The sequence below is a fragment of the Mixophyes fleayi genome, chromosome 4 (genome assembly GCF_038048845.1).
Source record: "Mixophyes fleayi isolate aMixFle1 chromosome 4, aMixFle1.hap1, whole genome shotgun sequence".
NCBI classification, from domain to species: Eukaryota; Metazoa; Chordata; class Amphibia; order Anura; family Limnodynastidae; genus Mixophyes; species Mixophyes fleayi.
The window spans coordinates 209,223,503-209,248,431 of record NC_134405.1 but is presented as its reverse complement, the minus strand read 5'-3'; the positions used below and the strand labels follow the sequence as shown (position 1 = coordinate 209,248,431).

The 24,929-nt window shown below is 38.8% G+C and overlaps 1 protein-coding gene across 2 annotated transcripts in view; it reads right to left on the bottom strand.

Moving 5' to 3' along the window:
• Nucleotides 1-3,880: 3,880 nt before the first annotated feature.
• Nucleotides 3,881-24,929, bottom strand: part of SCYL2 (SCY1 like pseudokinase 2) — an 85,644-nt gene continuing 64,595 nt past the window's right edge. For both annotated transcript variants that reach the window (XM_075209241.1, XM_075209242.1), the window contains 7 exons: nt 24,650-24,782; nt 22,026-22,144; nt 18,169-18,269; nt 17,841-17,907; nt 16,497-16,586; nt 7,503-7,622; nt 3,881-6,770 (listed from right to left, as the gene is read on the bottom strand). In XM_075209241.1, coding sequence (XP_075065342.1) covers nt 6,117-6,770; nt 7,503-7,622; nt 16,497-16,586; nt 17,841-17,907; nt 18,169-18,269; nt 22,026-22,144; nt 24,650-24,782 — 1,284 coding nt within the window. In that variant the 3' untranslated portion in view covers nt 3,881-6,116. The remainder of the gene's footprint in view (nt 6,771-7,502; nt 7,623-16,496; nt 16,587-17,840; nt 17,908-18,168; nt 18,270-22,025; nt 22,145-24,649; nt 24,783-24,929) is intronic.

Genomic DNA, 24,929 nt, shown 5'->3' with positions numbered 1-24,929 from the left:
GTAAGAACCCACGCTGTGAACTTGGACTTGAGCGTATAAAATATAAAAACATTTGCGTTCCATTGCCTCTTTCTGCTTACTCAAATGTTCTCATCAGGCTGTGTTAGTTTATTGTACTTTTTGCTCATATGCGTGTGCTAAAATATGCGATTATATTTGCTACATGTTTTAGGTTATTGGTTGTATGTTAGAAGGGTTTCTTTTTAAATGTGACCAAGTGGAAGAGTTAATCAAAGATAAGACGGACAAGGAGTCTGGGCTAAACAAAGAGAAGGTTAGTCTTGCTCTACCCATGGCCATTGTCATAGGTGCATGACCAGAAATGAAGGAGCTTTCGATTCCTGTATACCGGACTCTGGAGAGATAGGTGTAAGACCTACCCAACCAATTTTAAGCACACAGGAAACTATAATGTGTATATTATATAAATATATTTATTTTATAAAATGTAAACAATAAGATCATCTTTCAACCTGATCTTCTATGCATATATCAAAATGAAGAGTGTAAACGTAAATGTCCGTGTCATTATACTGCCTTCTTCTATATATATTTTTTATTGCTTGTACTTTCTGTAAATTCTAGACTTATTTAATTTCTATTTATCCAGTAGAGGAAGTTATTTAATGATTGTTGGATTCCCTTCCAAATGAAGAAAACTTCACCTATGCCAAATTGGCCTTATTGTTCTTCATTGGACCAAATAGTATTATCTTTCTACTTATAATAAAAAAGCAACATTATTTTATATTAAACATTTTTTTATCAAACACTTATAATCATTTATTAATAAAATTTATTGAAACCCTACTGTTTTAATTAGCAGGAAAGGGACTCCAGCTGTATCCTTGATAAAGTTCTAATCAGGTAAAAACGATGGAAACCAACAATCACATCAAGTTTTGACTCATACAAGCCACCATCCATCCAGAAAAACGTTTGCATTCCACCAGCGTATCTACTTGGCTGTAAGTGAACACTCACCGTCGGCAAATAATCTCCACGGGATCTCATACACCAGAGTAAAGACCGGCCAGGAAAGTCCTCTGAACATATGAAGAACCTGAATAAGGAGAACATAGGGTAAGCTAACAACATTATCCTAAGGTGCCTGGAACTGCTATCATCCGCAAGTGTACCAGAAGAGCATAAGATTTTTTTATATATCTGTATTATCTCATTTTACGTTTTCTCTCTTCATTTTGATATATGTATAGAATCAGGTTGAATGATAATCTTATTGTCTGCACTTAACATACAAACATATTATTTACATTTTATATATACATTATAGTTTCCTATGCGCTTACAATTGATTAAATGGAAATTGCAATATACTCACTAATTGTGTAAAGCAGCAAGGAATATTATATAGAAGCAGCGCAGCAGCTCAGTTTCATCCATTACCGGCTGCTTTAGTGAGGCAGCTCCGGGACATCATGAGGAAAGCAATGTACTGAAACATTGGAATGTATTAAATACACCTTTTAACTACAGTCTGTCTTAAATCTTTGAGGTTTTTAGGGTAGAGCACTATATTGCCTTTGTATTTTATAAGGAGCAAATTTCTTATTTTGTATGGCAATTGTTATACATATTTTATCCATAGTCCTTCGTTTCCCCTGTTTCGCTAGTTCTTCAGTAAACTGATTAAAACAAGTAGAATTGCTTTAAGAATAATGGAAACGGAAGAATGTCAAAACGACAATGAGCTGTATTATTTATTGTGAAGATACCCAGGAGGTAGAATGGTCTTGGGTCATGCTAGTATGGCCACCCACATTGAACAGAACCTCCTGCAATGACCAAGGGCTTTGCTAAAGGACCCAGGTCACAGGCCCCCAGCCAAATTCATACCATTTCATAACCACTTTTGCAGCAATAAGTACATACATCCTGCACAAAAACAAATAACATGGCATTTAATGTGCCAGGTGTCCCCAACTTGGCATCCACTGAGCGAGGTGCCTGTCCACATGATACAGACTATGTCAGATGCTCTTTTACATGCGATCCACTGTATCATGGCACCACGTACCATCTAGGCCAGCTACGGCTTGGCACCTTGATGCTCAAGCCTAGCATGCCGCTGCTAGAGACTAGGGAACCTGGCTTCCTTGATGTGGATAGGAACCCCAGCTCTGGCAGAAAGCCAGATAAAAATAAAATGAGTTTACTTCTGCATGAATTGCCCACCTCAAAGTAAACTGTAAAATAATACGCTGAACTAAACAACTTCAGTAGATACAACACACATTCGACCCCAAGCCTCCATGATTCCACCTCCCCTTCGTCAGTGCTGTCTAGGCAGCAACCAAGCTCTTTTTGGAAAGTTCACTCCGGCAAGCTTGATCTAATACTGGACACCATGTGCCTTTCTGGGCTCTCACTAACTCAACATGATCAAAAGTCGGATATGAAATTTCCAGCCAGGACAAAGTAAAAGTCTGTTCAGTTTTGTCTAGACCAGTGCTTAACTTGAGTGAAAACTTGTCCTTGGTCTCCCAAGGAGGGACCATGATTAAGTGTACACATCACTAAAGGTTTTTACCAAATACTATGGGTGGAATTCAATTCCCCACCAAACAGCGCAGCGCTAAGTCTATTACCGTTAATACGGTAATTTTAACTGTTTTTGCTCGTGGCATTGCAATTACCATATAAGATAATTATGCACACTATTAATGTAATATCGGTAATAGTGCGCAGGCCGCGTTATTATTTACAGTACCGCAGCCAATTGAATTCCCCCCTACATGTCCAAACCCCTTAACTCTTGTGTCCTCTGCTGTGTTGAGCTCTGTTAGGCCTGGGACTGGTCGAGAAATAGGGAGCAAACATTGAGATACTGGCCATTGAATCCTTAAATAGGAGCCAGTTCAGAACGATAAGTGATTTTAGCCTTGAAAACCAGCCTGTTTTCTACCGTGTTTCCAACACAATGATAAAAATAGACACTATACCAGATATAAACATGCACCAAAACAGTATTGCCAAAAGGCAGCTAAAACATCGATATAACATAATAGTGGCTCTTTATTTACCTGGGGAGAAAGGGGGCCCCGAATGGGCGTGCCCTCTCATTAGTGTGGTGCAGGGCATTGCAGTAATGAAAAAACCCCAAAAATATCATATACTAGGTAGTCATATAAATAGAAAGAAATAACTTGTATTCTGTATTCATTTATCAGACATTTTATGTCTCTAAACTCCACAAGCCCTTCTTTCAACTTAAAAAAATAAATTTCCTTTATGTCTTTCTAACCATCCACTGTTCAAAGCGGTGGTAGTCTCAACAGCGATGCCAACAACCCCAACAACACATACCACAACATCATGACAGTGACTGCTTCAAAACCCAACTTGAAAAGGATTGCGATGAATAAAGATGCCACCCGCCTACAGTGATGTCACTTTTAAGCCCAACTGTATTGTTGTTGCTGTTAAGGTGTAATTTAAGGAGTTCAATGTGCTTCACAAAGGCACAGCCGTGTCTTAATTAAATTACCACCTTAACAGCAACAACAATACAGTTGGGCTTAAAAGTGACGTCACTGAAGGCGCCCGGCATCTTTACTCATCGCAATCCTTTCAAGTTGGGTTTTGAAGCAGTCACTGTCATGATGTTGTGGTATGTGCTGTCGGGGTTGTCAGCATCTCTTACACGTACCCAACTCATTCAAAAGCGACTGCAGCATAAATTGTAATAATACAAATACATGTTGTTGCTACATGTGATTTCTTGTCTTTTTTTTTTTTTAAACAAAAACAACAATTAGGCTTTGCCTTTTTCAAGCATACTTTTATATTCCAGAGTAATTGTTTTGAAGCATAACCTTGTGTACAAATTGCTCCCTAACACAGGACAGAAAACATGAAATTATCCTTTACCGAGCACTGTATTACCCAGGCTTCATTTAATAATGGTTTCCTTATAAACAGTTTGTTCAAAATGTAATTACAAACACAAGTTCAACAATATTTTTAACAGGACACACAAACCTCAAAGAGCATGTTAAACAATTTCAATGATTCACATTTATATATAAATTAAGGTTTAAATATCTTCATGTAACAAATTCATTTACACCATAAGGCCCCGTGGTCTTCAACATCAATAAGATAAACATAGTCTAATGAAACAAAGCACATGACAAAAGATATAGAGCAGATATATAAATGAAGCCTATTTGATCAGTGTACACAAGGTCACCGAACTTGCTTTGATTTGGCCCGCTCTCTGTGTGTGATACCATCCTAGAATGTAACAATAAAAGGAGATGTTGTAGTGTGATGTATTCAGTGTTACAGAAGGAATTCTATTTGTTAAAGTATGAGCAGCCTAAGAAAACTGACTTCACTGGATTCCTTATTCCTTTCACCTGGCAGCAATAGGCTGCTGGTAAATAGTAAAAACAGTTCATACTGGAGGGGAATCTTCGCCGATGCTCCGAGAGCATCCCTGGCATTTAAATCACAGTGGTGCTTCATTATGCATGGCTGCGATTTGCGATATATAATGATTGTTAACACATTGCTTTAATAAATAGAACCCCTAGGTACGGTGGCGTAGTGGGCAACCTTCAAGCACTGCAAAACAAACAAAAATTTACCTTACAGTATTTTAAAGAGGAAATATGGAACCTATAGGATGTCCGAGACAAGGGTTTTATTTCAGATTAAATATACTAATTATACATACGGAGTAATTTAGATGAAAACACATTTCAATAATGTATATTTGATTCATTTCATCATACTTTTTAGGATGTTACTGGGTTTTTTTCTGAAATTCATGTGCTGTGGTTTCTGTAATACTGCAAAATAAAACTTGTTTACAGATATATACAGCGAATGCAAAATAGAAAGAAACCTCTAGAGCAGAAACAGTTTATGAACACAAAGCAAAATTTACAATTCTTAAGGAATTCATACTTACAAAATATTAGAAATTCAGGGAATGACTGCAGCTAGCAAGATAATGTTACAGAGCAAGCAGAACAAGCAACATTTACCCTTACCACCAAGCCCAATACTCCCCATGTTATTTTGTGCATGCTGCATTTTATTATGTGTAATTGAGATTACTTATAGTAGCAATAATAATTACACATGTTATGGTCAATGTATCTACTTTTACTTATGTAAACATGTCTTATGCCTCCCTTTGCGCAACTTCTAAATGCTCTCAGAAAAACCTTGGTAAATGCAAAGAGATAATAAAGAGAATACAATATGCAATTATACAGAACCTAATAGTAGCAAATGAAAGTTAAAGAAAGAAATTAAAGTAAACAATTTTTACATAAGTTGAAATGGTAAAGTACAGGAAACTTGTTCAACACATTCTGAAGCTTAAGTCTTCCCAATTTTGGCCATTTCAAGAGAAGTTCTAGCTACATGTACTTGAGGGCATGTTCAGAAAACTTAGGAATGTTTAATGAAAACAATAGTCCTTTTATGGACTTGTTTAAGGCTGGACAAAGTGCTTCTTATTACTAATAAGCATATTTATGTTTTTCAGTAGTTTAAGTGAAAATAAAAAAAATAAAAATAAAATAAATCTACCTTCCAAACCAAAATCTGGTATTGCCCTGAGGAATCTGCAGTGTAGTATTAATCTTATATTTGTTAACATTTAACTCAATTGGTCACCAATCTCAGTTTCTAAAATTGCAATTATCATTTTAAGATTTTAAATGAAAAAAAATAAAATTGAAAAATTGTTATAGCTGAAATAGCAAACACCAAATTACCGTGATCCTGGTCTGCAGATATAGTAGACTATGCTGAAGAATACAGATGGGACTGTATGTTTCATCTATAAATGCAATAGCGGTCTACTCATCTGCTTTATAATAAGTTGTGATTAATGCCACACCTTTCTTGGTGATACTATGGGTTATTATAGATTAAGGACACCATTACAAAAAGAAAATGGGTTGATTATTGAAGTCAATTTATCGCATACAACCACAAGATCAAAATTTGGGAAGTGAAGAGTAATAAAACAAAACATACTTTTCAGAAACCATGAAACATCACAATGGCAGAATAGAACTTAAAGGTTCCAAGCAGAATAACCATGATTATAAAAATCTTTGAAAGTTTTTGTTTTAGCCAAAAAGGTCTTTTAAATCATTGCTAGCTGAACTGCTACTTTTCATTGTGTTCGGCAGCTGCGTAAAGCTCTGTGGGTTGAAAAATGGGTTGGATTCTGCTCCAAACCCAGTTTGTCCCTTTATGCCAGTCTGTGTCACTGTGCCGCTCATGGTCTGAGAAGCCTGCGGCGGTACATATTGGTTGAGCCAGGGATTCTGTTTCTGCTGTGACATTTGGTTCATGCTCACTTTGGGCTTTTGGGAACCAAACAGACTGTCCAAAGGTGCCAAGTTAGTGGTGGGTTTACCATATGAGTTCTGCTGCAGCATGCCAGGAGGACTGCTAAGTGTGTTAAAGTTCTGCAAGTTAGGAGGGGTTGACATTGGAGCCATTGTGCTCATTCCCATGGAGACTGTGCCACTGAAGTAGTTTTGGTTGGGATTTACAGTCCCCAAGCTGAATCCAGAAGGTTGGAAGCCTGCGTTTGAGTTAAGCCCATTTTGTATGTTTCTGTTTAAACTCATGTTGTCAACTGGTGCTGGAAATCCAATATTACCAGGCACACTAGGGACATGAGAAAAACCTCCCACAGCAGGTTTAGCATTAACGCCCGAAAGACTGTTCAGAGATGACATGTTTTCCATCAATGTCTTTGTCAGGTCTTTTGTCTGAAAAATGAAGAACAGCAATGATAAATCTTCAACCCACCTCATCAAAATATCAATAAATCAAGAATGCACATGTCATTGCAGTGACCTTAAGTCTGACATGTCAACAACACTGCAATCATTTAAATGCCACAGCACAATGTCACTTGTAAGACTCAACACAAGCAGTGAGGAATGTCTTACTACAGTCTCCTTGATGCTTATTCACTGCCCCAACATACTATGTTCATATAGGTCACAACCTTCATTGAGCCAGAGATGGTGAGAGCATGCACAGTCATCACTGAACCCCTCCCTCGGCATTCAGAGACCGAAAGGGGGTTCAGTTTTGAAGCCATAAACCATAAACAATGCCAACTGGTTGCTGTCCCAGTAATCTGTGTACACTGCTTTCATATGCATGTACAAAAAGAGGACATTCACAATATGAAGTATTATAAATACGTTGTTTTTTTCCTCTTTAAAGCACAATGTTTTCAAAAACAAAGAAAAAATCTCCCCAATTTAGCGTCACTCTTTTGTTAATGCTGATGTTTTGACCACTGCCTTTACTTAACTGCATATCCGTTCTGACAGTACATTTAATAGGCATAAATGGAATAACCTTATTTTTTCCTAGATAAATATAATTTGATGCCTTTTACTCAATGCAATTCTAAATGCATGCTTTTACTTTTTGATCTCCCCTCTATATGCAGATATAATCCAACAGTGACTAACACCCGTCCATACCTGTTTCACAGGAGCTGCAGGTGTCACTGTGCTAGGTGTCAGCTTCTGCTGACTTTTCAGCTTTTGTACTTGTTCCTGTTCCTTTGCTAGTTTTTGCTTCTCTTCAAGTGTAAGCGATATCTTTTGAGACAAAATAAGTAAGTGTCACAAATAACATATCAGTCTGCATTGTGTGAAATTTAAAACTAATACAATACACTTGAAAATACACCTCATTGCTGACTAGAGACAGAAACATACAGACCTGTGGATTACTCGATAAAGTTACAAAGATAAAACGTAAACCGCTTGTAAAGGATACAACTTTCTGAAAACATATATATAATTCAACACGGCACTATGCAATATCAAGCAAATACAAAGGCACTAATTTACCAGCATATGAAAAACAATGATTTTACGTTGTAAGTTCCTTACCAAGTTTACTATTCAGACTCTGATGTATATGTTTTCTTTGGACATTGTGAAGCATGTTATTCTAATTACAATGCAACACTAGTAGGAGTGTAACCGCGCAGTCAAAACCACAAAGCAGCCCTTCTCCTTTAAGTACACACAACCCCTATAAGTACAAACACATAAATATATTCAAATAAATAAAAGGAAAAATGGCGCTAATGGTGATAGCTGATAACGTAATATTGTTCAAAGTTCACATCATATTCTTTGAGTCTTAGCGAACAGAAGAGAGCATATATCCACGATGTGATAAGAGAATCTTCCTCCTCAATCAATCCATTCCATATGCATGCATGAGGAAAGAAGAAAAACAAACATAGCACAGCCCGTAGGATCCAAACATATGTTGTAAGTGTCCCCTGAGATACCCGTGCGTTTTTATACTTAAAGAACACCACGTGATGGAATATTCTTCATAACCAATCAATCAAGTATATACAATTTCTGGTGTCGCATGTTATAAAGTCCTCTATTTTGTAGATGTATCCATTGGAATTGGATTTTACCGCTATGACTTTTTTGGACATGCTTTTGGTGTTCTTGCATGCTGCGCATATTCCACACCTGAAAAATCCTTTATTTTTAATGGACTGTTTCTGTGGTTTGGGAATAGTACTCCTTACTAAAAGATTCCTAAATGTGGGAGCTTTTTTATATAAATCTGGGATAATCCTGAATGACTTCCTTCAAATCTACATCATTTTTCAAAATGGGCCAATGACGTTTAAGGATCTTTTCTACTTCTTTATATTCAGTATTATATTGTGTAATAAATGGTAAATTGGACCCGCCCATTTGTGACTGAGTTGTGTTCTTTTTCCCTTTTGGGACCATTAATCCTTCCCTTTCCATATTAGAAACCCTAGTGAGAGCTTCATTCAATTTTTCCTCTTTATAGCCCTTTTCCAGAAATTGGCCTTTCAAAATTTCAGCCTGTGCTTGAAAGGTATGAACTTCTGTGCAATTACGTTTTACTCTTTGAAATTGACCCAATGGAATATTCTCTAACCATTTAATATAGTGGTTACTGTTCATGGGTATAAAGGAGTTGGCATCCGTTGGTTTATTATAATTTTTAGTTAGAATTTTCCCCTCTTGGATGTAAATATTTAAATCTAAAAAGTTGACTTCTTCCTTACTAATGTTAAAAATCAATTTAATATTTAAAGGGTTACTGTTGAGCTTCTCACAGAAAGTCAACAGGGAGGTTTCATCTCCCTTCCACACAGATTATCGTCTATAAAACGATGGTGGGGTCACTCCAGATGTAATTATCCTCCCACCATCCCATAAACATGTTCGCATAACTCGGGGCGAACCTGGTTCCCATGGCAGTCCCCTGTAACTGTAAATAGAAACAATCCTCATACCAAAAGAAATTATTTTTCAAAATTAACTCTATTCCTTCTATTATAAAATCTCTTTGGTTTTTGTCAGTGTTGGAAGCATTCAAAAAATATGCCACAGCTTTAATGCCATATTCATGCTTAATACTGGTGTATAACGAACTTACGTCCGCAGTCACCAATATACATGAATCATCCCATTCTATCTTTTTAAGTTTTTCCAAAATATCCAAAGTGTCTCTAAGATATGACTTTATAGAAGACATATATGTCTGTAAAGATCTATCCAACACTTGTGACAAATTAGAGGTAATTGAGTTTATTCCTGCCACTATGGGCCTACCTGGAGGACATGTGGCATCTTTGTGGACTTTGGGGAGGGTGTAAATAACCGTAATTGACGGGTTCTGAATGATGATAAATTCTTTAACTCCTTGAGTCAAGAACCCGTTTTGGAAGTATTTGTCTACATATAAAAGTAATTTTTTCTGAATGTTTTCTGATGGATCTCCTCTTAACTTTTTATATGTGGCTCCATCCCCTAACTGTCTCTCCAGCTCCTGTTGGTATTTCTGTCTGTCCTGTACTACTACACTCCCCCCCTTGTCAGCTGGTTTAATAATAATACTCTCATGCTTCTGAAGGTCTTTTAAGGCTTGTCTCTCTTTATTAGTGATGTTCAAATGTTTTCTCCTTTTTTTCTTTTTATTCAATTTGGATAAATCTTTATACACCAATCTTCCGAATGTTTCTATCAAGGGGCCCTTACAAAAAGTGGGATAGAAAATAGATTTTTTCTTAAAGATAGGATCTATGATGTTTCCGTCATTAGATTCTCCTTTTGTATCTTGACCTTTTTTTCTTAAAGAATTTCTTTAGGGATAGTTTCCTCACAAATTTATGGAGATCTTTGAATATATTAAATGCATCCGGTTTACTATCAGGTGCAAACTTTAACCCTTTTTTCAGCACATTAATTTAAATTGCAGTGAGGGTATGTGAACTCAAATTATAAGTTGCATTGTGATATATCTCTATCCCCATTGGAGTCTATCTGCAGCAGTTAGAAATGTTTAGCTTTAAGGAAAATCGCAAATCTCAATTGGAATATTTTTTAAAGCATTGTGAAAATAGGGATACCTCTCAGTATTTTGAGGATGATTTGGAAGGGATGATGCACAGGTTGGAAAGAAAGCTTATTAAGGAAAGCAAAACCTGGTGGGAGATCATCACACTGGAAAAATATTTAGTTAAAAAAATGGTCCCTAGAGGTTTAAAGATAATCCCCTTCTTTTAATAGTGATTCGGAAGAATTTAAAGAGAAATGGCAAAGAACCCTTACTAATTGTTAATTTTCACTTATGGAACTGATCTTTGGGGAAAGAAAAAAAGAATTGTCTGTGGTTAATGAGGAAATTGAAACATTAAAATCCCTTATTTCCCCTTTCTCAAATTTAGAGGATTTTAAAGAATTAGAAGAGAATATAGTCATTAAGATTAAAAAACAGGAGAAAGAAATTATGGAGAGGAAGTTTAAAAAATTAAGAAGGGATGAAGAAGAAAAGGAAAAGGGAAAGTTTATTCATGATCTCCCCCAAATTAACCCGAAATACGATTTAAATTTTGAACCTAAATATTCCAGGTTCGACCAGCAAGATGAATATAGAGATAGAAAAAACTTAAGAACACGGAATGCAAGAGTAAATCATAGGAGGGCACAAAGAAAATCTCCCCCTATTGAATCCCGATATGGAATATGGAATGAAACTAAAGGGAACAGGAGGGCACGAGGAAAATCTCCCCCTCCTAGATCCCGATACGAAACATCTCCATTAAGACAGAAATTTGATTCCCCATGGAGATATAATAATAGAAAAGATAAGTGGCAAACTGTGGGAAAGTCAGGGGGGAAATATGAGGAAGGGAATAGAGAATATGGAAGGAATTCTCCCCAAAACAGATTCCGAAGAAGGAATAGAAGGGAATTTGGAAATAGTCCCCCCCCTAAATAGATCAAGAGGAGTATTTCATCAAAATAAGTTCGAAACCCTAGGAAGACGTGAGTCTTTTTTAGGAGAATTCGATTAATTAATAAAAGAGTGAATCAGAAACTAAAAAAGAAAAAAAGGGGGAAGAGGGGAGGGAACAAATGCCATAAAAAAAAAAACAAGAAAATCTATAAAGGATCAAGTACCATGTAAAGATTTATAATTTGAGTTCACATACCCTCACTGCAAATGAAATTAATGTGCTGAAAAAAGGGTTAAAGTTTGCACCCGATAGTAAACCGGATGCATTTAATATATTCATAGATCTCCAAAAATTTGTGAGGAAACTATCCCTAAAGAAATTCTTTAAGAAAAAAGGTCAAGATACAAAAGGAGAATCTAATGACGGAAACATCATAGATCCTATCTTTAAGAAAAAATCTATTTTCTATCCCACTTTTTGTAAGGGCCCCTTGATAGAAACATTCGAAAGATTGGTGTATAAAGATTTATCCAAATTGAATAAAAAAAAAAAAAAAAAGGAGAAAACATTTGAACATCACTAATAAAGAGAGACAAGCCTTAAAAGACCTTCAGAAGCATGAGAGTATTATTATTAAACCAGCTGACAAGGGGGGGAGTGTAGTAGTACAGGACAGACAGAAATACCAACAGGAGCTGGAGAGACAGTTAGGGGATGGAGCCACATATAAAAAGTTAAGAGGAGATCCATCAGAAAACATTCAGAAAAAATTACTTTTATATGTAGACAAATACTTCCAAAAGGGGTTCTTGACTCAAGGAGTTAAAGAATGTATCATCATTCAGAATTAGTTTCTAATATGGAAAGAGAAGGATTAATGGTCCCAAAAGGGAAAAAGAACACAACTCAGTCACAAATGGGAGGGTCCAATTTACCATTTATTACACAATATAATACTGAATATAAAGAAGTAGAAAAGATCATTAAACGTCATTGGCCCATTTTGAAAAATGATGTAGATCTGAAGGAAGTCATTCAGGATTATCCCAGATTTATATATAAAAAAGCTCCCACATTTAGAAATCTTTTAGTTAGGAGTACTATTCCCAAACCACAGAAACAGTCCATTAAAAATAAAGGATTTTTCAGGTGTGGAATATGCGCAGCATGCAAGAACACCAAAAGCATGTCCAAAAAAGTCATAGCGGTAAAATCCAATTCCAATGGATACATCTACAAAATAGAGGACTTTATAACATGCGACACCAGAAATTGTATAAACTTGATTGAATGCATGTGCGGTCAGCAGTACATAGGGAGGACCAGTAGAAAATTAAAGGAAAGGTGGAATGAGCACGTTAGAAATATTAAAAAAAGGTTTTGAAAATCATTCACTATCCTCCCATGTAAAAAATTCCCATGAGTGTAATATTGGCTCTATTAAAATGTTCTGTGGTATAAAAAAAGTTGTGAGGAATTGACGAAAAAGGGAATCCCTAAGTGACTTAGCCAAAACAGAAATGAGACTGATTTATGAAATGGGCACCTTAGCTCCCCAAGGCCTCAATGTAGATTTTGAGGTCAAATGGTTTTTAGAATAATTTGAAAGAATAGAGGTTAAATACTAAAATCTATAGATTAAGAAATAAGGATATTTTTTGTATTATGGCATGATATGTCCATTGATTTTTAAAATATGCTGTAAAGATATTATTGTAATCTATTTCTTTTATCCCTATGAGTGTGGATTGTGTAAGTTTTTATGTGTAATATGCAGATTTTATTTAACAAACTCATGATAAGGGGAGTGTTTCTTATTGTCAGGGTGACGTTATAGTTTATCTATAAAGTTTTATACAACACAAAGTTTTTTTATATCAAGAACGTTGGTGATTGGCTCTATGGGAGCATAAAGGATTGTAACTTTGTCCATCCACCATGCCTGGATAAAGATTATTGAAATCGAAACGCGTTGGTGGACGTAGGTGGGTGACGTCAGACGCATCAGCGGGGAATCGGCTTGGACTTTACTCTTTCTGTCCGGACAGCGTGAGTCACCAAAGTATTACCCGGGATATCTTCTGCGAGGATTATTTAACATCACGCTCGTTTATTACATCATAAGGGTAAGAGTCCACCCATTCCCTTTTGCTGCGGAGACGGATGTCTAACAAGATTTTTATTGGATTTTTAGGTTTATATTAATGTGTATGGAATAAAGTGTTATGTGGTTTTACACTATGGACTTCCTTTTTTTTTCCCTCCATGGTTATTTAAACGGAGAGGAATCTCGAAAGGTGGAATAGAAATCCCCTTGTTATATGTTGTTCCACACGTTTGTTATCCAACGGGGTCAAAACGGAGAGGAACCTTGGAAAGTGGAATTAAGGTGCCCTTGGGAAAACCATATGGTATTCTACATGCTTCATACCTATTGTGGTCTAGTGAGTATATACCCCTAAGGGGTTATGAAGAATATTCCATCACGTGGTGTTCTTTAAGTATAAAAACGCACGGGTATCTCAGGGGACACTTACAACATATGTTTGGATCCTACGGGCTGTGCTATGTTTGTTTTTCTTCTTTCCTCATGGATGCATATGGAATGGAATGATTGAGGAGGAGGATTCTCTTATCACATCGTGGATATACGCTCTCTTCTGTTCGCTAAGACTCAAAGAATATGATGTGAACTTTGAACAATATTACGTTATCAGCTATCACCATTAGCGCCATTTTTCCTTTTATTTATTTGAATATGTTATTCTAATTAGTCCACATGTATTGCACTTGAAAGGATGGGGCAATAAAGGCAAACTAATTTGCTTTGTAGGACAGAGTAAGGCTTAGATGCATATCTTTATACTTTTTCTGACGTCCTTCCCAGCCGCCGCCTTTTGTTTATTTTGAATTTACAGGTGATGGGTATAAGTGCAGTCTGAGATGCTGTACATCTAAATTATGGTATGTGTATATACTCACTGTCGCAGTGATTTTAATAGTTATTTTTATGTTGCTGTCTTTGTTGTTGGTGTTACCGTCATTGGGTATCCGTACCCCACCCCTATGGGTTATAATTTAGTTGACTACATCCGACTGGGGGAATGTCCGATTGCCTTTTGTTTACTCTGATTTTACATTCACATTTTTCATACTTCAGCTTTTGTTGAGTATAACACTTATCTGTACGCCAAGGGCATTATAACTATACCCTCCTCTTTTTCGGCTCATGTGAAAATACCCTGGGCTTTTTAAAACTGTAGACAACTGGTTAGGAGACATGGCTCAGAGAAAAATGTGGGCCACATTTGCAATATTGTGGCCGACACTGTAGTATGTCTGGCCCCCAAAACAACCATGATGCCCAAAAATCCAATCAAAAATCAGATCTTTGGTAAATGCTGTTGGCAGAAAACCGCTATTTGCCTGTGTCATCTTCCGATCAGACTAACAACCCCAGTCACATTGAAAGTGATTCGGTCACTCCCAAGGGACCAAACGGCTGGATCTTATCCAATAAGGCCATCTATTCATGAAGCACAATTCGCATGCCGAGCCTACTACATGATCTCACGGAATGTGACTAGCCTACTACATGATCTCACGGGATGTGACTAGCCTACTACATGATCTCACGGGATGCGACTAGCCTACTACATGATCTCACGGGATGCGACTAGCCTACTACATGATCTCACGGGATGTGACTAGCCTACTACATGATCTCACGGGATGTGACTAGCCTACTACATGATCTCACGGGATGTGACTAGCCTACTACATGATCTCACGGGATGTGACTAGCCTACTACATGATCTCACGGGATGTGACTAGCCTACTACATGATCTCACGGGATGTGACTAGCCTACTACATGATCTCACGGGATGTGACTAGCCTACTACATGATCTCACGGGATGTGACTAGCCTACTACATGATCTCACGGGATGCGACTAGCCTACTACATGATCTCACGGGATGCGACTAGCCTACTACATGATCTCACGGGATGTGACTAGCCTACTACATGATCTCACGGGATGTGACTAGCCTACTACATGATCTCACGGGATGTGACTAGCCTACTACATGATCTCACGGGATGTGACTAGCCTACTACATGATCTCACGGGATGTGACTAGCCTACTACATGATCTCACGGGATGTGACTAGCCTACTACATGATCTCACGGGATGTGACTAGCCTACTACATGATCTCACGGGATGTGACTAGCCTACTACATGATCTCACGGAATGTGACTAGCCTACTACATGATCTCACGGGATGTGACTAGCCTACTACATGATCTCACGGGATGTGACTAGCCTACTACATGATCTCACGGGATGTGACTAGCCTACTACATGATCTCACGGGATGTGACTAGCCTACTACATGATCTCACGGGATGTGACTAGCCTACTACATGATCTCACGGGATGTGACTAGCCTACTACATGATCTCACGGGATGTGACTAGCCTACTACATGATCTCACGGGATGTGACTAGCCTACTACATGATCTCACGGGATGTGACTAGCCTACTACATGATCTCACGGGATGTGACTAGCCTACTACATGATCTCACGGGATGTGACTAGCCTACTACATGATCTCACGGAATGTGACTAGCCTACTACATGATCTCACGGGATGTGACTAGCCTACTACATGATCTCACGGGATGTGACTAGCCTACTACATGATCTCACGGGATGTGACTAGCCTACTACATGATCTCACGGGATGTGACTAGCCTACTACATGATCTCACGGAATGTGACTAGCCTACTACATGATCTCACGGAATGTGACTAGCCTACTTACATGATCTCACGGAATGTGACTAGCCTACTACATGATCTCACAGGATGTGACTAGCCTACTACATGATCTCACGGAATGTGACTAGCCTACTACATGATCTCACGGGATGTGACTAGCCTACTACATGATCTCACGGGATGTGACTAGCCTACTACATGATCTCACGGAATGTGACTAGCCTACTACATGATCTCACGGGATGCGACTAGCCTACTACATGATCTCACGGGATGTGACTAGCCTACTACATGATCTCACGGGATGTGACTAGCCTACTACATGATCTTACATGATGTGACTATAACCTACTACATGATCTTACATGATGTGACAAGCCTAATACATAATCTTACAGGATGTTATAAACCCACATAGCACTCACCCTGCTTTGTTGCTTTGGCACTTTTCCATTCTCTTGTTTTTCACTTGAACCAGTTAGAAAATCTTGTCCCATGTTAAATACTTTATCTGCCTGTTGAAGAATACATAGAACAATGATATTATTGGTGATTAATGGGCTACAATGAAATAAGATTGTATGTATAATGCTTGTAGTTTGCTGTGAAATGTGTGGTAGCATGAAGTTACTAGTTTCCATGTATGGAAGAAGTCAGACAACATACATATTCCACCAGTACAATGGAAATGGAGCTAGCTTTACACGTCTCTCGGAGCTCAACCATTTCTGAATCTTAAAATAACATCAACAAAGACAGTACTGTATCTAATATTATGAAAATTTTTCCATATTAAGTGATCTGCTCACATTGAAAAGGTATGATATGCCGCTGCCATATAGGTATTAACATTTTCCAACTATAATTTTGAAATTGCTGTTTTGATAATGGTTTTCAATTTTTGCAGTTGTGTATTTCTGAATCTGTTTTAATGCTAATCTTATTAAGGGTATGTTTACAAATGGAATATTAGTCCTATATGTTTAAAGTCACTTTAAGAGGGAAATTGGAGCTCCCATAGCTGCTTTATATAAAAGTAGTTGAAATGCCATGGTATCCCTGGAAGGAAGACTTAGGGCACGTTACATTTAACCTTATGCACGAGTCTTCTTTGATATGCATGCTGCCTGCTTCCACCATGAACTTGAAAAATATAGCAGTATCTCTGAGCTGGCGTTCTTTACCTACCCGTATACCAGTACGCCTCATAACTGTTTTGGGTAAGGACATTCGGGTCAGTATAAACCATTTCATTTTAAGATCTAGATAAGGAGTTTGAACTGAGGAAAACACTGAAGGGACACTAGGAATTACAAGGTCAAAACAGATATTGTGTATTTTGCGAAGATACATCAGCATCATGTGGATTTGTATTTTTTGATGTTGTGAATAAGGACTTCTTTTGGCATTATTCCTATTGTTTTTTCTTATATATGTATAAATATTAGAACAAATTATTTTAGTGAAGTGATAAATAATGATGCTTCACTGTATATAAAAATAGATTATGACCCCCAATGGTAGGAAAGAGAAAACTGTTTTAATAGATGACACGAGAAGAATTATACTATTGAGAGACATCTTTAGCTTGTTTTGTTCCGTTTAGCTGCACTATCACAGAAATATGAATGTTAAAAATATAATTTATGATTTCCAGAGAGTGTGCTTACTATGTGTGATATAACTTGAGGGCTGGAGGAAAGTAATTATTTGTGTTCAACAAAAATTTAATGTATACGTATTTTACAGCCTCATAGCAGTATTATTACCTCATTATTTGTGTTACTAGCTTGTTGCTCTGCAGATATATTCAACTGGTGTGTTATATCCAAAGACCTAGAAGGAAAAGAAAATGTTGTCAGCAGTGCTTAGTATGGACTTATTGTTGACTCTTAATAATATTAGTGTATTATATAAATAATAACAATTGTTAATTATTCTACTATAGAATGATGCATTTGTTTGTGTAACAACAGTTTTTTAGGAGAAAATATTGATACTATATACTGCTGGACACAAGCAGAGAAGGGCTTTCATACAAGCTAAGAGCACATGTCCGACAATGTATAGGAAGCATGCAAGCTAAAGTCCACTTACTTCTGCTGCTCTTGCATAATATGAAGCTGTTCAAGCTTGGTTTTATGCTCTGCCTCTAATTTGCTCATCATTTCTTTGATCACAGACATGAATGCATTAAACTGTATGAGAAAACAAACACAAAAAGCTGCAAAGGTCAGAAAACTATTTTAGAGATTTTCTAAAAAATTATCAGCAAAAGTACCCATTATAAAATAACAAGATAAACCAAAGGAATGCAGCTGGTTTCTTACTTTTCCCCCTTTTGTTACTGGTCAGGCCCAAGGATACATCATCTGCTAGCTAAAGTGTGTCAACAACCTTTAATGCACCCAACTTTTAATATATAATTATATACATATAAACAACTCTAGAATTAGGCAAAAGAAGTTTATAAATGCACAGCACAAATTGAAATTATGCCAAAATCACATATTTATTGAACATAACAGAGTGGGAGAAAAACGAATAATGTGTTTTTAAAAAAAAAAAAAAGCCAAGCAGCATATAGTATAATCTACTTATTTTTATTCACTCATTCTTTACTAAATACTGCCAAACCAGGTAATAGATACACCAATCACATAATCCATTTTAGGACAGTGAGCACATTCTAAATTTATAACATAACAAGTTTAAATAAATGAACAGTGGGATATGATCACCTCAAGGAGAGGTGTAGGAGGAAGGGGAAGGATGGGAGTAGGGATAAAGTGGCAGGCGGGAAGGAGTATAGTATAGTTTTGTACTGTGTAAGAGAATCTGACTTATGGAATACAGGCCAAATTTGCCCAATCTATGGTTCTTGTGGTGCTAGAGCCTCAGTTCCAGCCAGCAGTCCCATATAGATAACAAGAGAATTTTTCACTCACTGTAAAATCCATTTCTCTTAGTCCATTGGGGGACACTGCGATATATTGGGGGTATAGTTGGTGGAATTGGATCAAGGGCACTTTAAAACTTTAAGCTGAAGGACAGCACCACCCATACTATGCCCCTCCCATGGGAGCAATCATCAGGTTTATAAAAAAGCCCAGAAGAGAGAGCCTAACCAGGCATAACAACTACCTATCTAGAACCGAAACATTCAACAGTCCGAGCAAGGGGAAGGCACGCAGTGTCCCACAATGGACTAAGGAAATGGATTTTACGGTAAGTAAAAATCTTTTCTCTGGGGGACACTGCGATACATTGGGGACATTCCAAAGTGGCCCCTAAGGGAGGGATTGCTCTGAAACAACTGTGAATGAGACCACGCACCCAAAGCATGCATCCTGGGATGCAAAACTTTGCAACCAGAAAAATAAAATGGAAAGGAGCGTGGAGCAACGAGCACGCAGTGACCGGGAGTTTGCTGCAGCAACAAAACGCTCCACCCAGAAAGCATCAACTGCCCCTAGTAGAGGAGAATTGATCCAACCGGCACAGGTCTAATGCCACAAGCAAGCCATACGAACAGTGATGGGATCGAACGACAATATAGTGCGCACGTGCCAGCCACCCATGCTTGTGCACACCATACCAAAAGAAAAAGGTACATGGTATAACAAAGTCGTACAGTCTACAAGGCATCAGAGAGCCCAGACCACAACCCAAAGGAGCAAACAACATTAGAAAATGGAAACCAAGATAGAATGATGGAAGAAATATCTCCAGGCAAGGGAATCCGAAGGACCTGCTCACCATGTAATATATGCATTCCAGAAACAGCAGTAATTAGGGGAGGAAAATTATACCCACACCTTATCTATTGCTTGCACCAGTGCATGGGAAGAAAACTCCTGGCCCGTAGGAGCAGTGTCAGGAGCCCCACTGCCAAAGCAGACAACAAAGAGATTGGCATCAAAGACTACCCGGGACCAGAAGAACAGAACCCGGAAGGAACCGCAATGTGGAGCGACAGCCATCAACAGGAAGGCAGAATACCATGATCGGTACAGCCCATATGGAGCCACCAGAAGGTGGCCACCTGCACTGATATTGTGTCAGTAACACCATCGGGAGCAAGGGAATCGGTAGGAAAAAGATACCCCAGCAAACACCGTAAAAAGATCGTCACGGCACCTGTGTACTACCCTGGAGTCCAGTACACAGAGGAACCAAGAAGAACAGACACAAAACCAAGAAAAAAAAATTAGTAGCAGATCCCTGCGCTGAACCAGCTGAGCTATTATCTCCATGTGAAGGGATCACCGCCCTGAAGGATCATGATGCAGCCAGATCTGCCACCCATCTGTCTGGCAGCACTAATGAGAGTGGCCGATCTCACCTGAACCTGGTGTACCGCCCAGAACCCTAGACATGCAAGTTCATCATGGCCATCTCACTGCGAGTTAGAGTGGGACATATCATTCCCCACGCAACTGACGAATGTTAATGCTATGGACAAAGGAATGATCTGCCTGTCCAGCTGAGGGGTGGAACTGGAACATATCCAGAAAAAAACACCCGGTGAAGCGAGACGGAATGAAAATGTGTCAGGAAAACACCTGCGAACACTAACCACCGGGACCCCAGCAATAGCCTCCCCTGGAGAAGAAAGGCTTCCAATTTGACAAGGAAAGACGCGGCCCAGTTCAGAACGAAAAGGACTGAGCCCTCCTGGAGGGACAATTATAGGACACAGTTAAAATTCAAGCAGAATAACCACAAGGAAGACTGGAAATGATAGAGAATCCATCCGGTCACCCCAGAAACAGAAACCAGAGGGCGCCAGTGGCTAAATCAACAAATCGTCCCAATAAACACATAAATAGATATGCCCTGAGCATAAGAGACTTATCCTGATGGCCATAAGTCTGGCAAAAACCCATGAGACGGAAGTATGCCAAAAGGGTAAAAACCTGAAGTGGATAGTGTCCCCAGTGCACTGCAATTTGAAGGAAACACTGAAGCCTCTCCACTAATGGAACACGGAGGTAGACATCGACCCTGTCCAGGGAGGCAAGAAACCCCCCTGTTTGCAAGGCTTGGGGACACAGACTTTAACAACCTCAGCTAATTGAAGCTGCACTCATCCTTATGAAGGAATGGGAGGACAGAAATCCCTCGACTTTCTTGGAGTAGTATCGCTGCCAGACATAAAGAGCTTATCTTCTGTAGCTACAGTAAGAACCCCATAGTTCTCTGGAAACTGTATAACCTGGGAGTACGGGTAGACCCAGCATTCGCTGCCCAGGAACGTAACCACAAGGAACACCTGGCCGAAAGAGAGTGCAGAAAACCTGAGAGGACAGAGACAGCATCTAAAGATGCCTGAGCTTAAGCATCCCAAACAGCCACATAGAACTTGAGCTGTAGGATGAATCATATGGAGAATAGTTACCCCCGCCTGAAGAGACATGAATGCCTAGTCCAGAGACATGAACGGGCTGAACTTCTAAAATGCCTGCTGCTGCATGTGCAGACAGAAGCAGCAAAAATACACACCATGTACACATGCCGATCAGGAGCGAGGCTGCAACAGGAGGATCTACCCTGTGAGAAGTCTGTTATCAAAAGAGTCCTCCAAAGGTAAGGAAGACAAAGTAAACCATATTGTTTCCCGGCAACTGGAACTTAGAACCTCAGGTTGACGAGACGGTGTAAAACAGTATATCTGTTTTCTCTGTCTTGTAAAGAGGTTGGCAGATTAAACTGTAACCACAGCTGTCGCCAAGCCAAAGCCTGCCGAACACCAAGTACCAAGCCAGACACAGAGTGTATACTTGAGGCATCTCCTACACAACAAGTATCCTTCCCTTCAGACTTCTGAACCAACTCCCCAGAAGAGGGGGGGCGGTTGGGGGAGAAAGAGGAGAGGAAGGGGAGAGGAGAGGGAGAGAGAGAAATGGCACTACTCATTAACATCCACAACTAGCTTTTTATGCCATGCTCACCTGGTTGAGATTAAGGTTATTGTCGATACTAAGAGGAATTAAATGAGGTAAAACTTTTCCAGCCAGTTGCTCTTTGGTAACACCAAGTTTTTTATGTGTAAAGGTACATTTGTATATACCTGTAAAAATAAAAATATGAATGAATTATTTTCATAAGCTAAAAAGAGTTGTAATTAACGGTTGCAATTAACAGAAGGTTTGCATAAACAAAAACATAACATCTACTTCTCAATGATCGAAAACTATTGTGAGGGATTTATATCACCCCTAAAATGTATCTCTGCATGTAGAAAACATCCTCTGTATCATTAAATCAATAAAGACGGATCTGCTCAGGTGGAAGAAATTAATTAGCTCAAGGTAGAGTCGCATAGTGGCACGCAAGATGAATCTGCTACCCTGTCTGCTCTATCTTTTCCAGGCCCTTCCAATTAGGGTGCCCAGATCCATCCTAATGCAACTACATAGATGGTTTGTGCAATTTGTGTGGAACAATAATGCCCCATGCACATGCTTCTTTAACCTACGGTGGACTAGATTTTCCAGATATCTGTCTATACTACCTAGTAACTCACATGAGGCAAGCCATGGCCTGGTTTGCAAAATGCATGATGATGATTTACCCATCTCAGAGCATCACCATTTATTTATATAGTGAAACTAATTCCGCAGCGCTATACAGAGAGTTCATTCACATCAGCCGCTGCCCCATTGGAGATTACAGTCTAAATTCGGAGAGAAGAGGAGGGAGAGATAGAGAGACTAGGGTCAATTTTGATAGCAGCCAATTAACCTACGAGTATGTTTTTGGAGTATGTTTTTGGAGTATGTGAGGAAACCGTAGTACCTGGAGGAAACCCACGCAGACACGGGAAGAACATACAAACTCTGCACAGATAAGGCCATGTTCGGAAATTGAACTCATGACCCCAGTGCTGGGAGGCAGAAGTGCTAACCACTTAGCCACCGTGCTGCCCAATCTGGAAGCCTCCTCCTGTAAAACGCTTTCCCTGGTGTCTGCTGTGGGTGTCCTAGCAAAAGCTATTTGTTAATGTGGTAGCACATAGTCACTGCCTTTACATGACAAATTTGGGAACACTGTAAATTCCACTTTGGGACTACTTCCCTTCCCTCACTTATAGTGCCCTTTTGGAACAACCCTGATCTTCCTCAAGGCAATGAATTCCCTGATTTTTAACTTTAACAAGAAAGGCATTAGGATGGTTTTGGATACTATTTGACCTCTCAACAGTTAGCCCTGTGCATAGTTGCAAATGAAACACTTTGTCGACTGCCTCCATTAACCTGACATGACTAGGTCCTTGACGCCACTTGACCCAAAGGATCTTACCTCCACACTCTATAATTTATTATCATTAAAAGCTAAATAGGCTGCCATACCGAAACACACTAGTTGGGACAAGCAAAGGAGGACACCTGGTACACTGTCAGGGAAAGGGTCTCCAAACCCTCATTCACCTCTCTGATCAAGAATGCCTATAGGTGGTATAGCTGGCCCACACCAGGTTGAAGAAGATCTATGGAACGGCTTCCAATCAATGTTGAATAGGCTGTGGTGATCTTTTGTCTACATCTGGAGGGTCTCCCCTAAAATTGCCCAGTTTTGGGATGACGTAGACAATCTAATCAGCAGTATTACTAAAGTTTCAATTTCTAAGTGCCCCTGTCCTCGAACACCCGCTGGATGGGTTGGATAGGAACTCTGATAAAGTCTACATGCAAAACCAGATGCTTGGTTGCAACCCACTGGAATTGCCCAGATCCCCCTCTTCGGCAGCAGCTTCTCCATAAAATATGGTACTTAGCAACCATGTACAAAATTTCTACACACTCAAATAATAAATCCCATAAACAAATTCAGACCTGGTGCAACTGGTCATTTATAGTAGTGTAACCAGCCAAAAAAGGATCACTCCCAGAGCTTTTCAAACCTTACGCTGTAGCTATACTTAGGTTAATAAGGCTTGTGCCAGCTTGATTTAGTTGACCATCACGTGCAAGATCTTCTACTTTCCACATATCGCAACCTGTAGACACAGGGGGTCCCATTCTTGACCTAAACCTCCTTCCTCCCGTTGAGATCCTTTGCCCTTCCTTATCCTATCCCATACCCTCCTCACATTTTTGCAGACTATATTAATGTTCTGCTTTTGTTCTTCCTGTCAGTGCCAGTCACATGTGCTGTTTTCTTAACAAAAAATATTGTGGTAGATCTCCATACGAGCAACATTTGTGTCTGAGAGATAATCTTAGTACTTATGTGGGTATCTAGTTATCTGCATTTGGAGGAAAATAATATACACACAAAAAATAAAAGCCTGAAGTAAGGTGAAACAAAGAACTAAAAGGGAATATGTACCATCATATTTTAAACGTTCAGCGATACAATTGTTTGACCCCTAACGACCAATTAACCCCACATACCAAACAGCTTTAACTTAAAAACATACACTGTCTTGAGGTCAGCTCATAAAAAATTTCCAATTGGATACAACTGTAGTATACAAATTTATATGGGGATACGAGGGAAGACCAGTAACTACAGTCATACTTTTTTTATTGGAGTTACATCTTTTTTTAATCTACAAAGTACTGATATATACCTAGAATCCCCATGAGAACTGCAGGCTCTCTTGATGGTATTTGTTGCAAAAAAGGGAGGATTTCATCCAGCACAAACCACTTGTCCAGGTATTCCAAGATCTTTCCTAAGCACACCAGAGAATTTACTCGCACCTACACAAAGAAAGAAACGGTTACGTGCTTGTATACTAAGGTGACAAACATATCCCATCTAGCAATCCTTGACAATGTAAGGGGGCAAATATAAAAGCTTTGAATGGTTTTCACACAGTAGACAAACACGTAAATAAAAAATGAGTA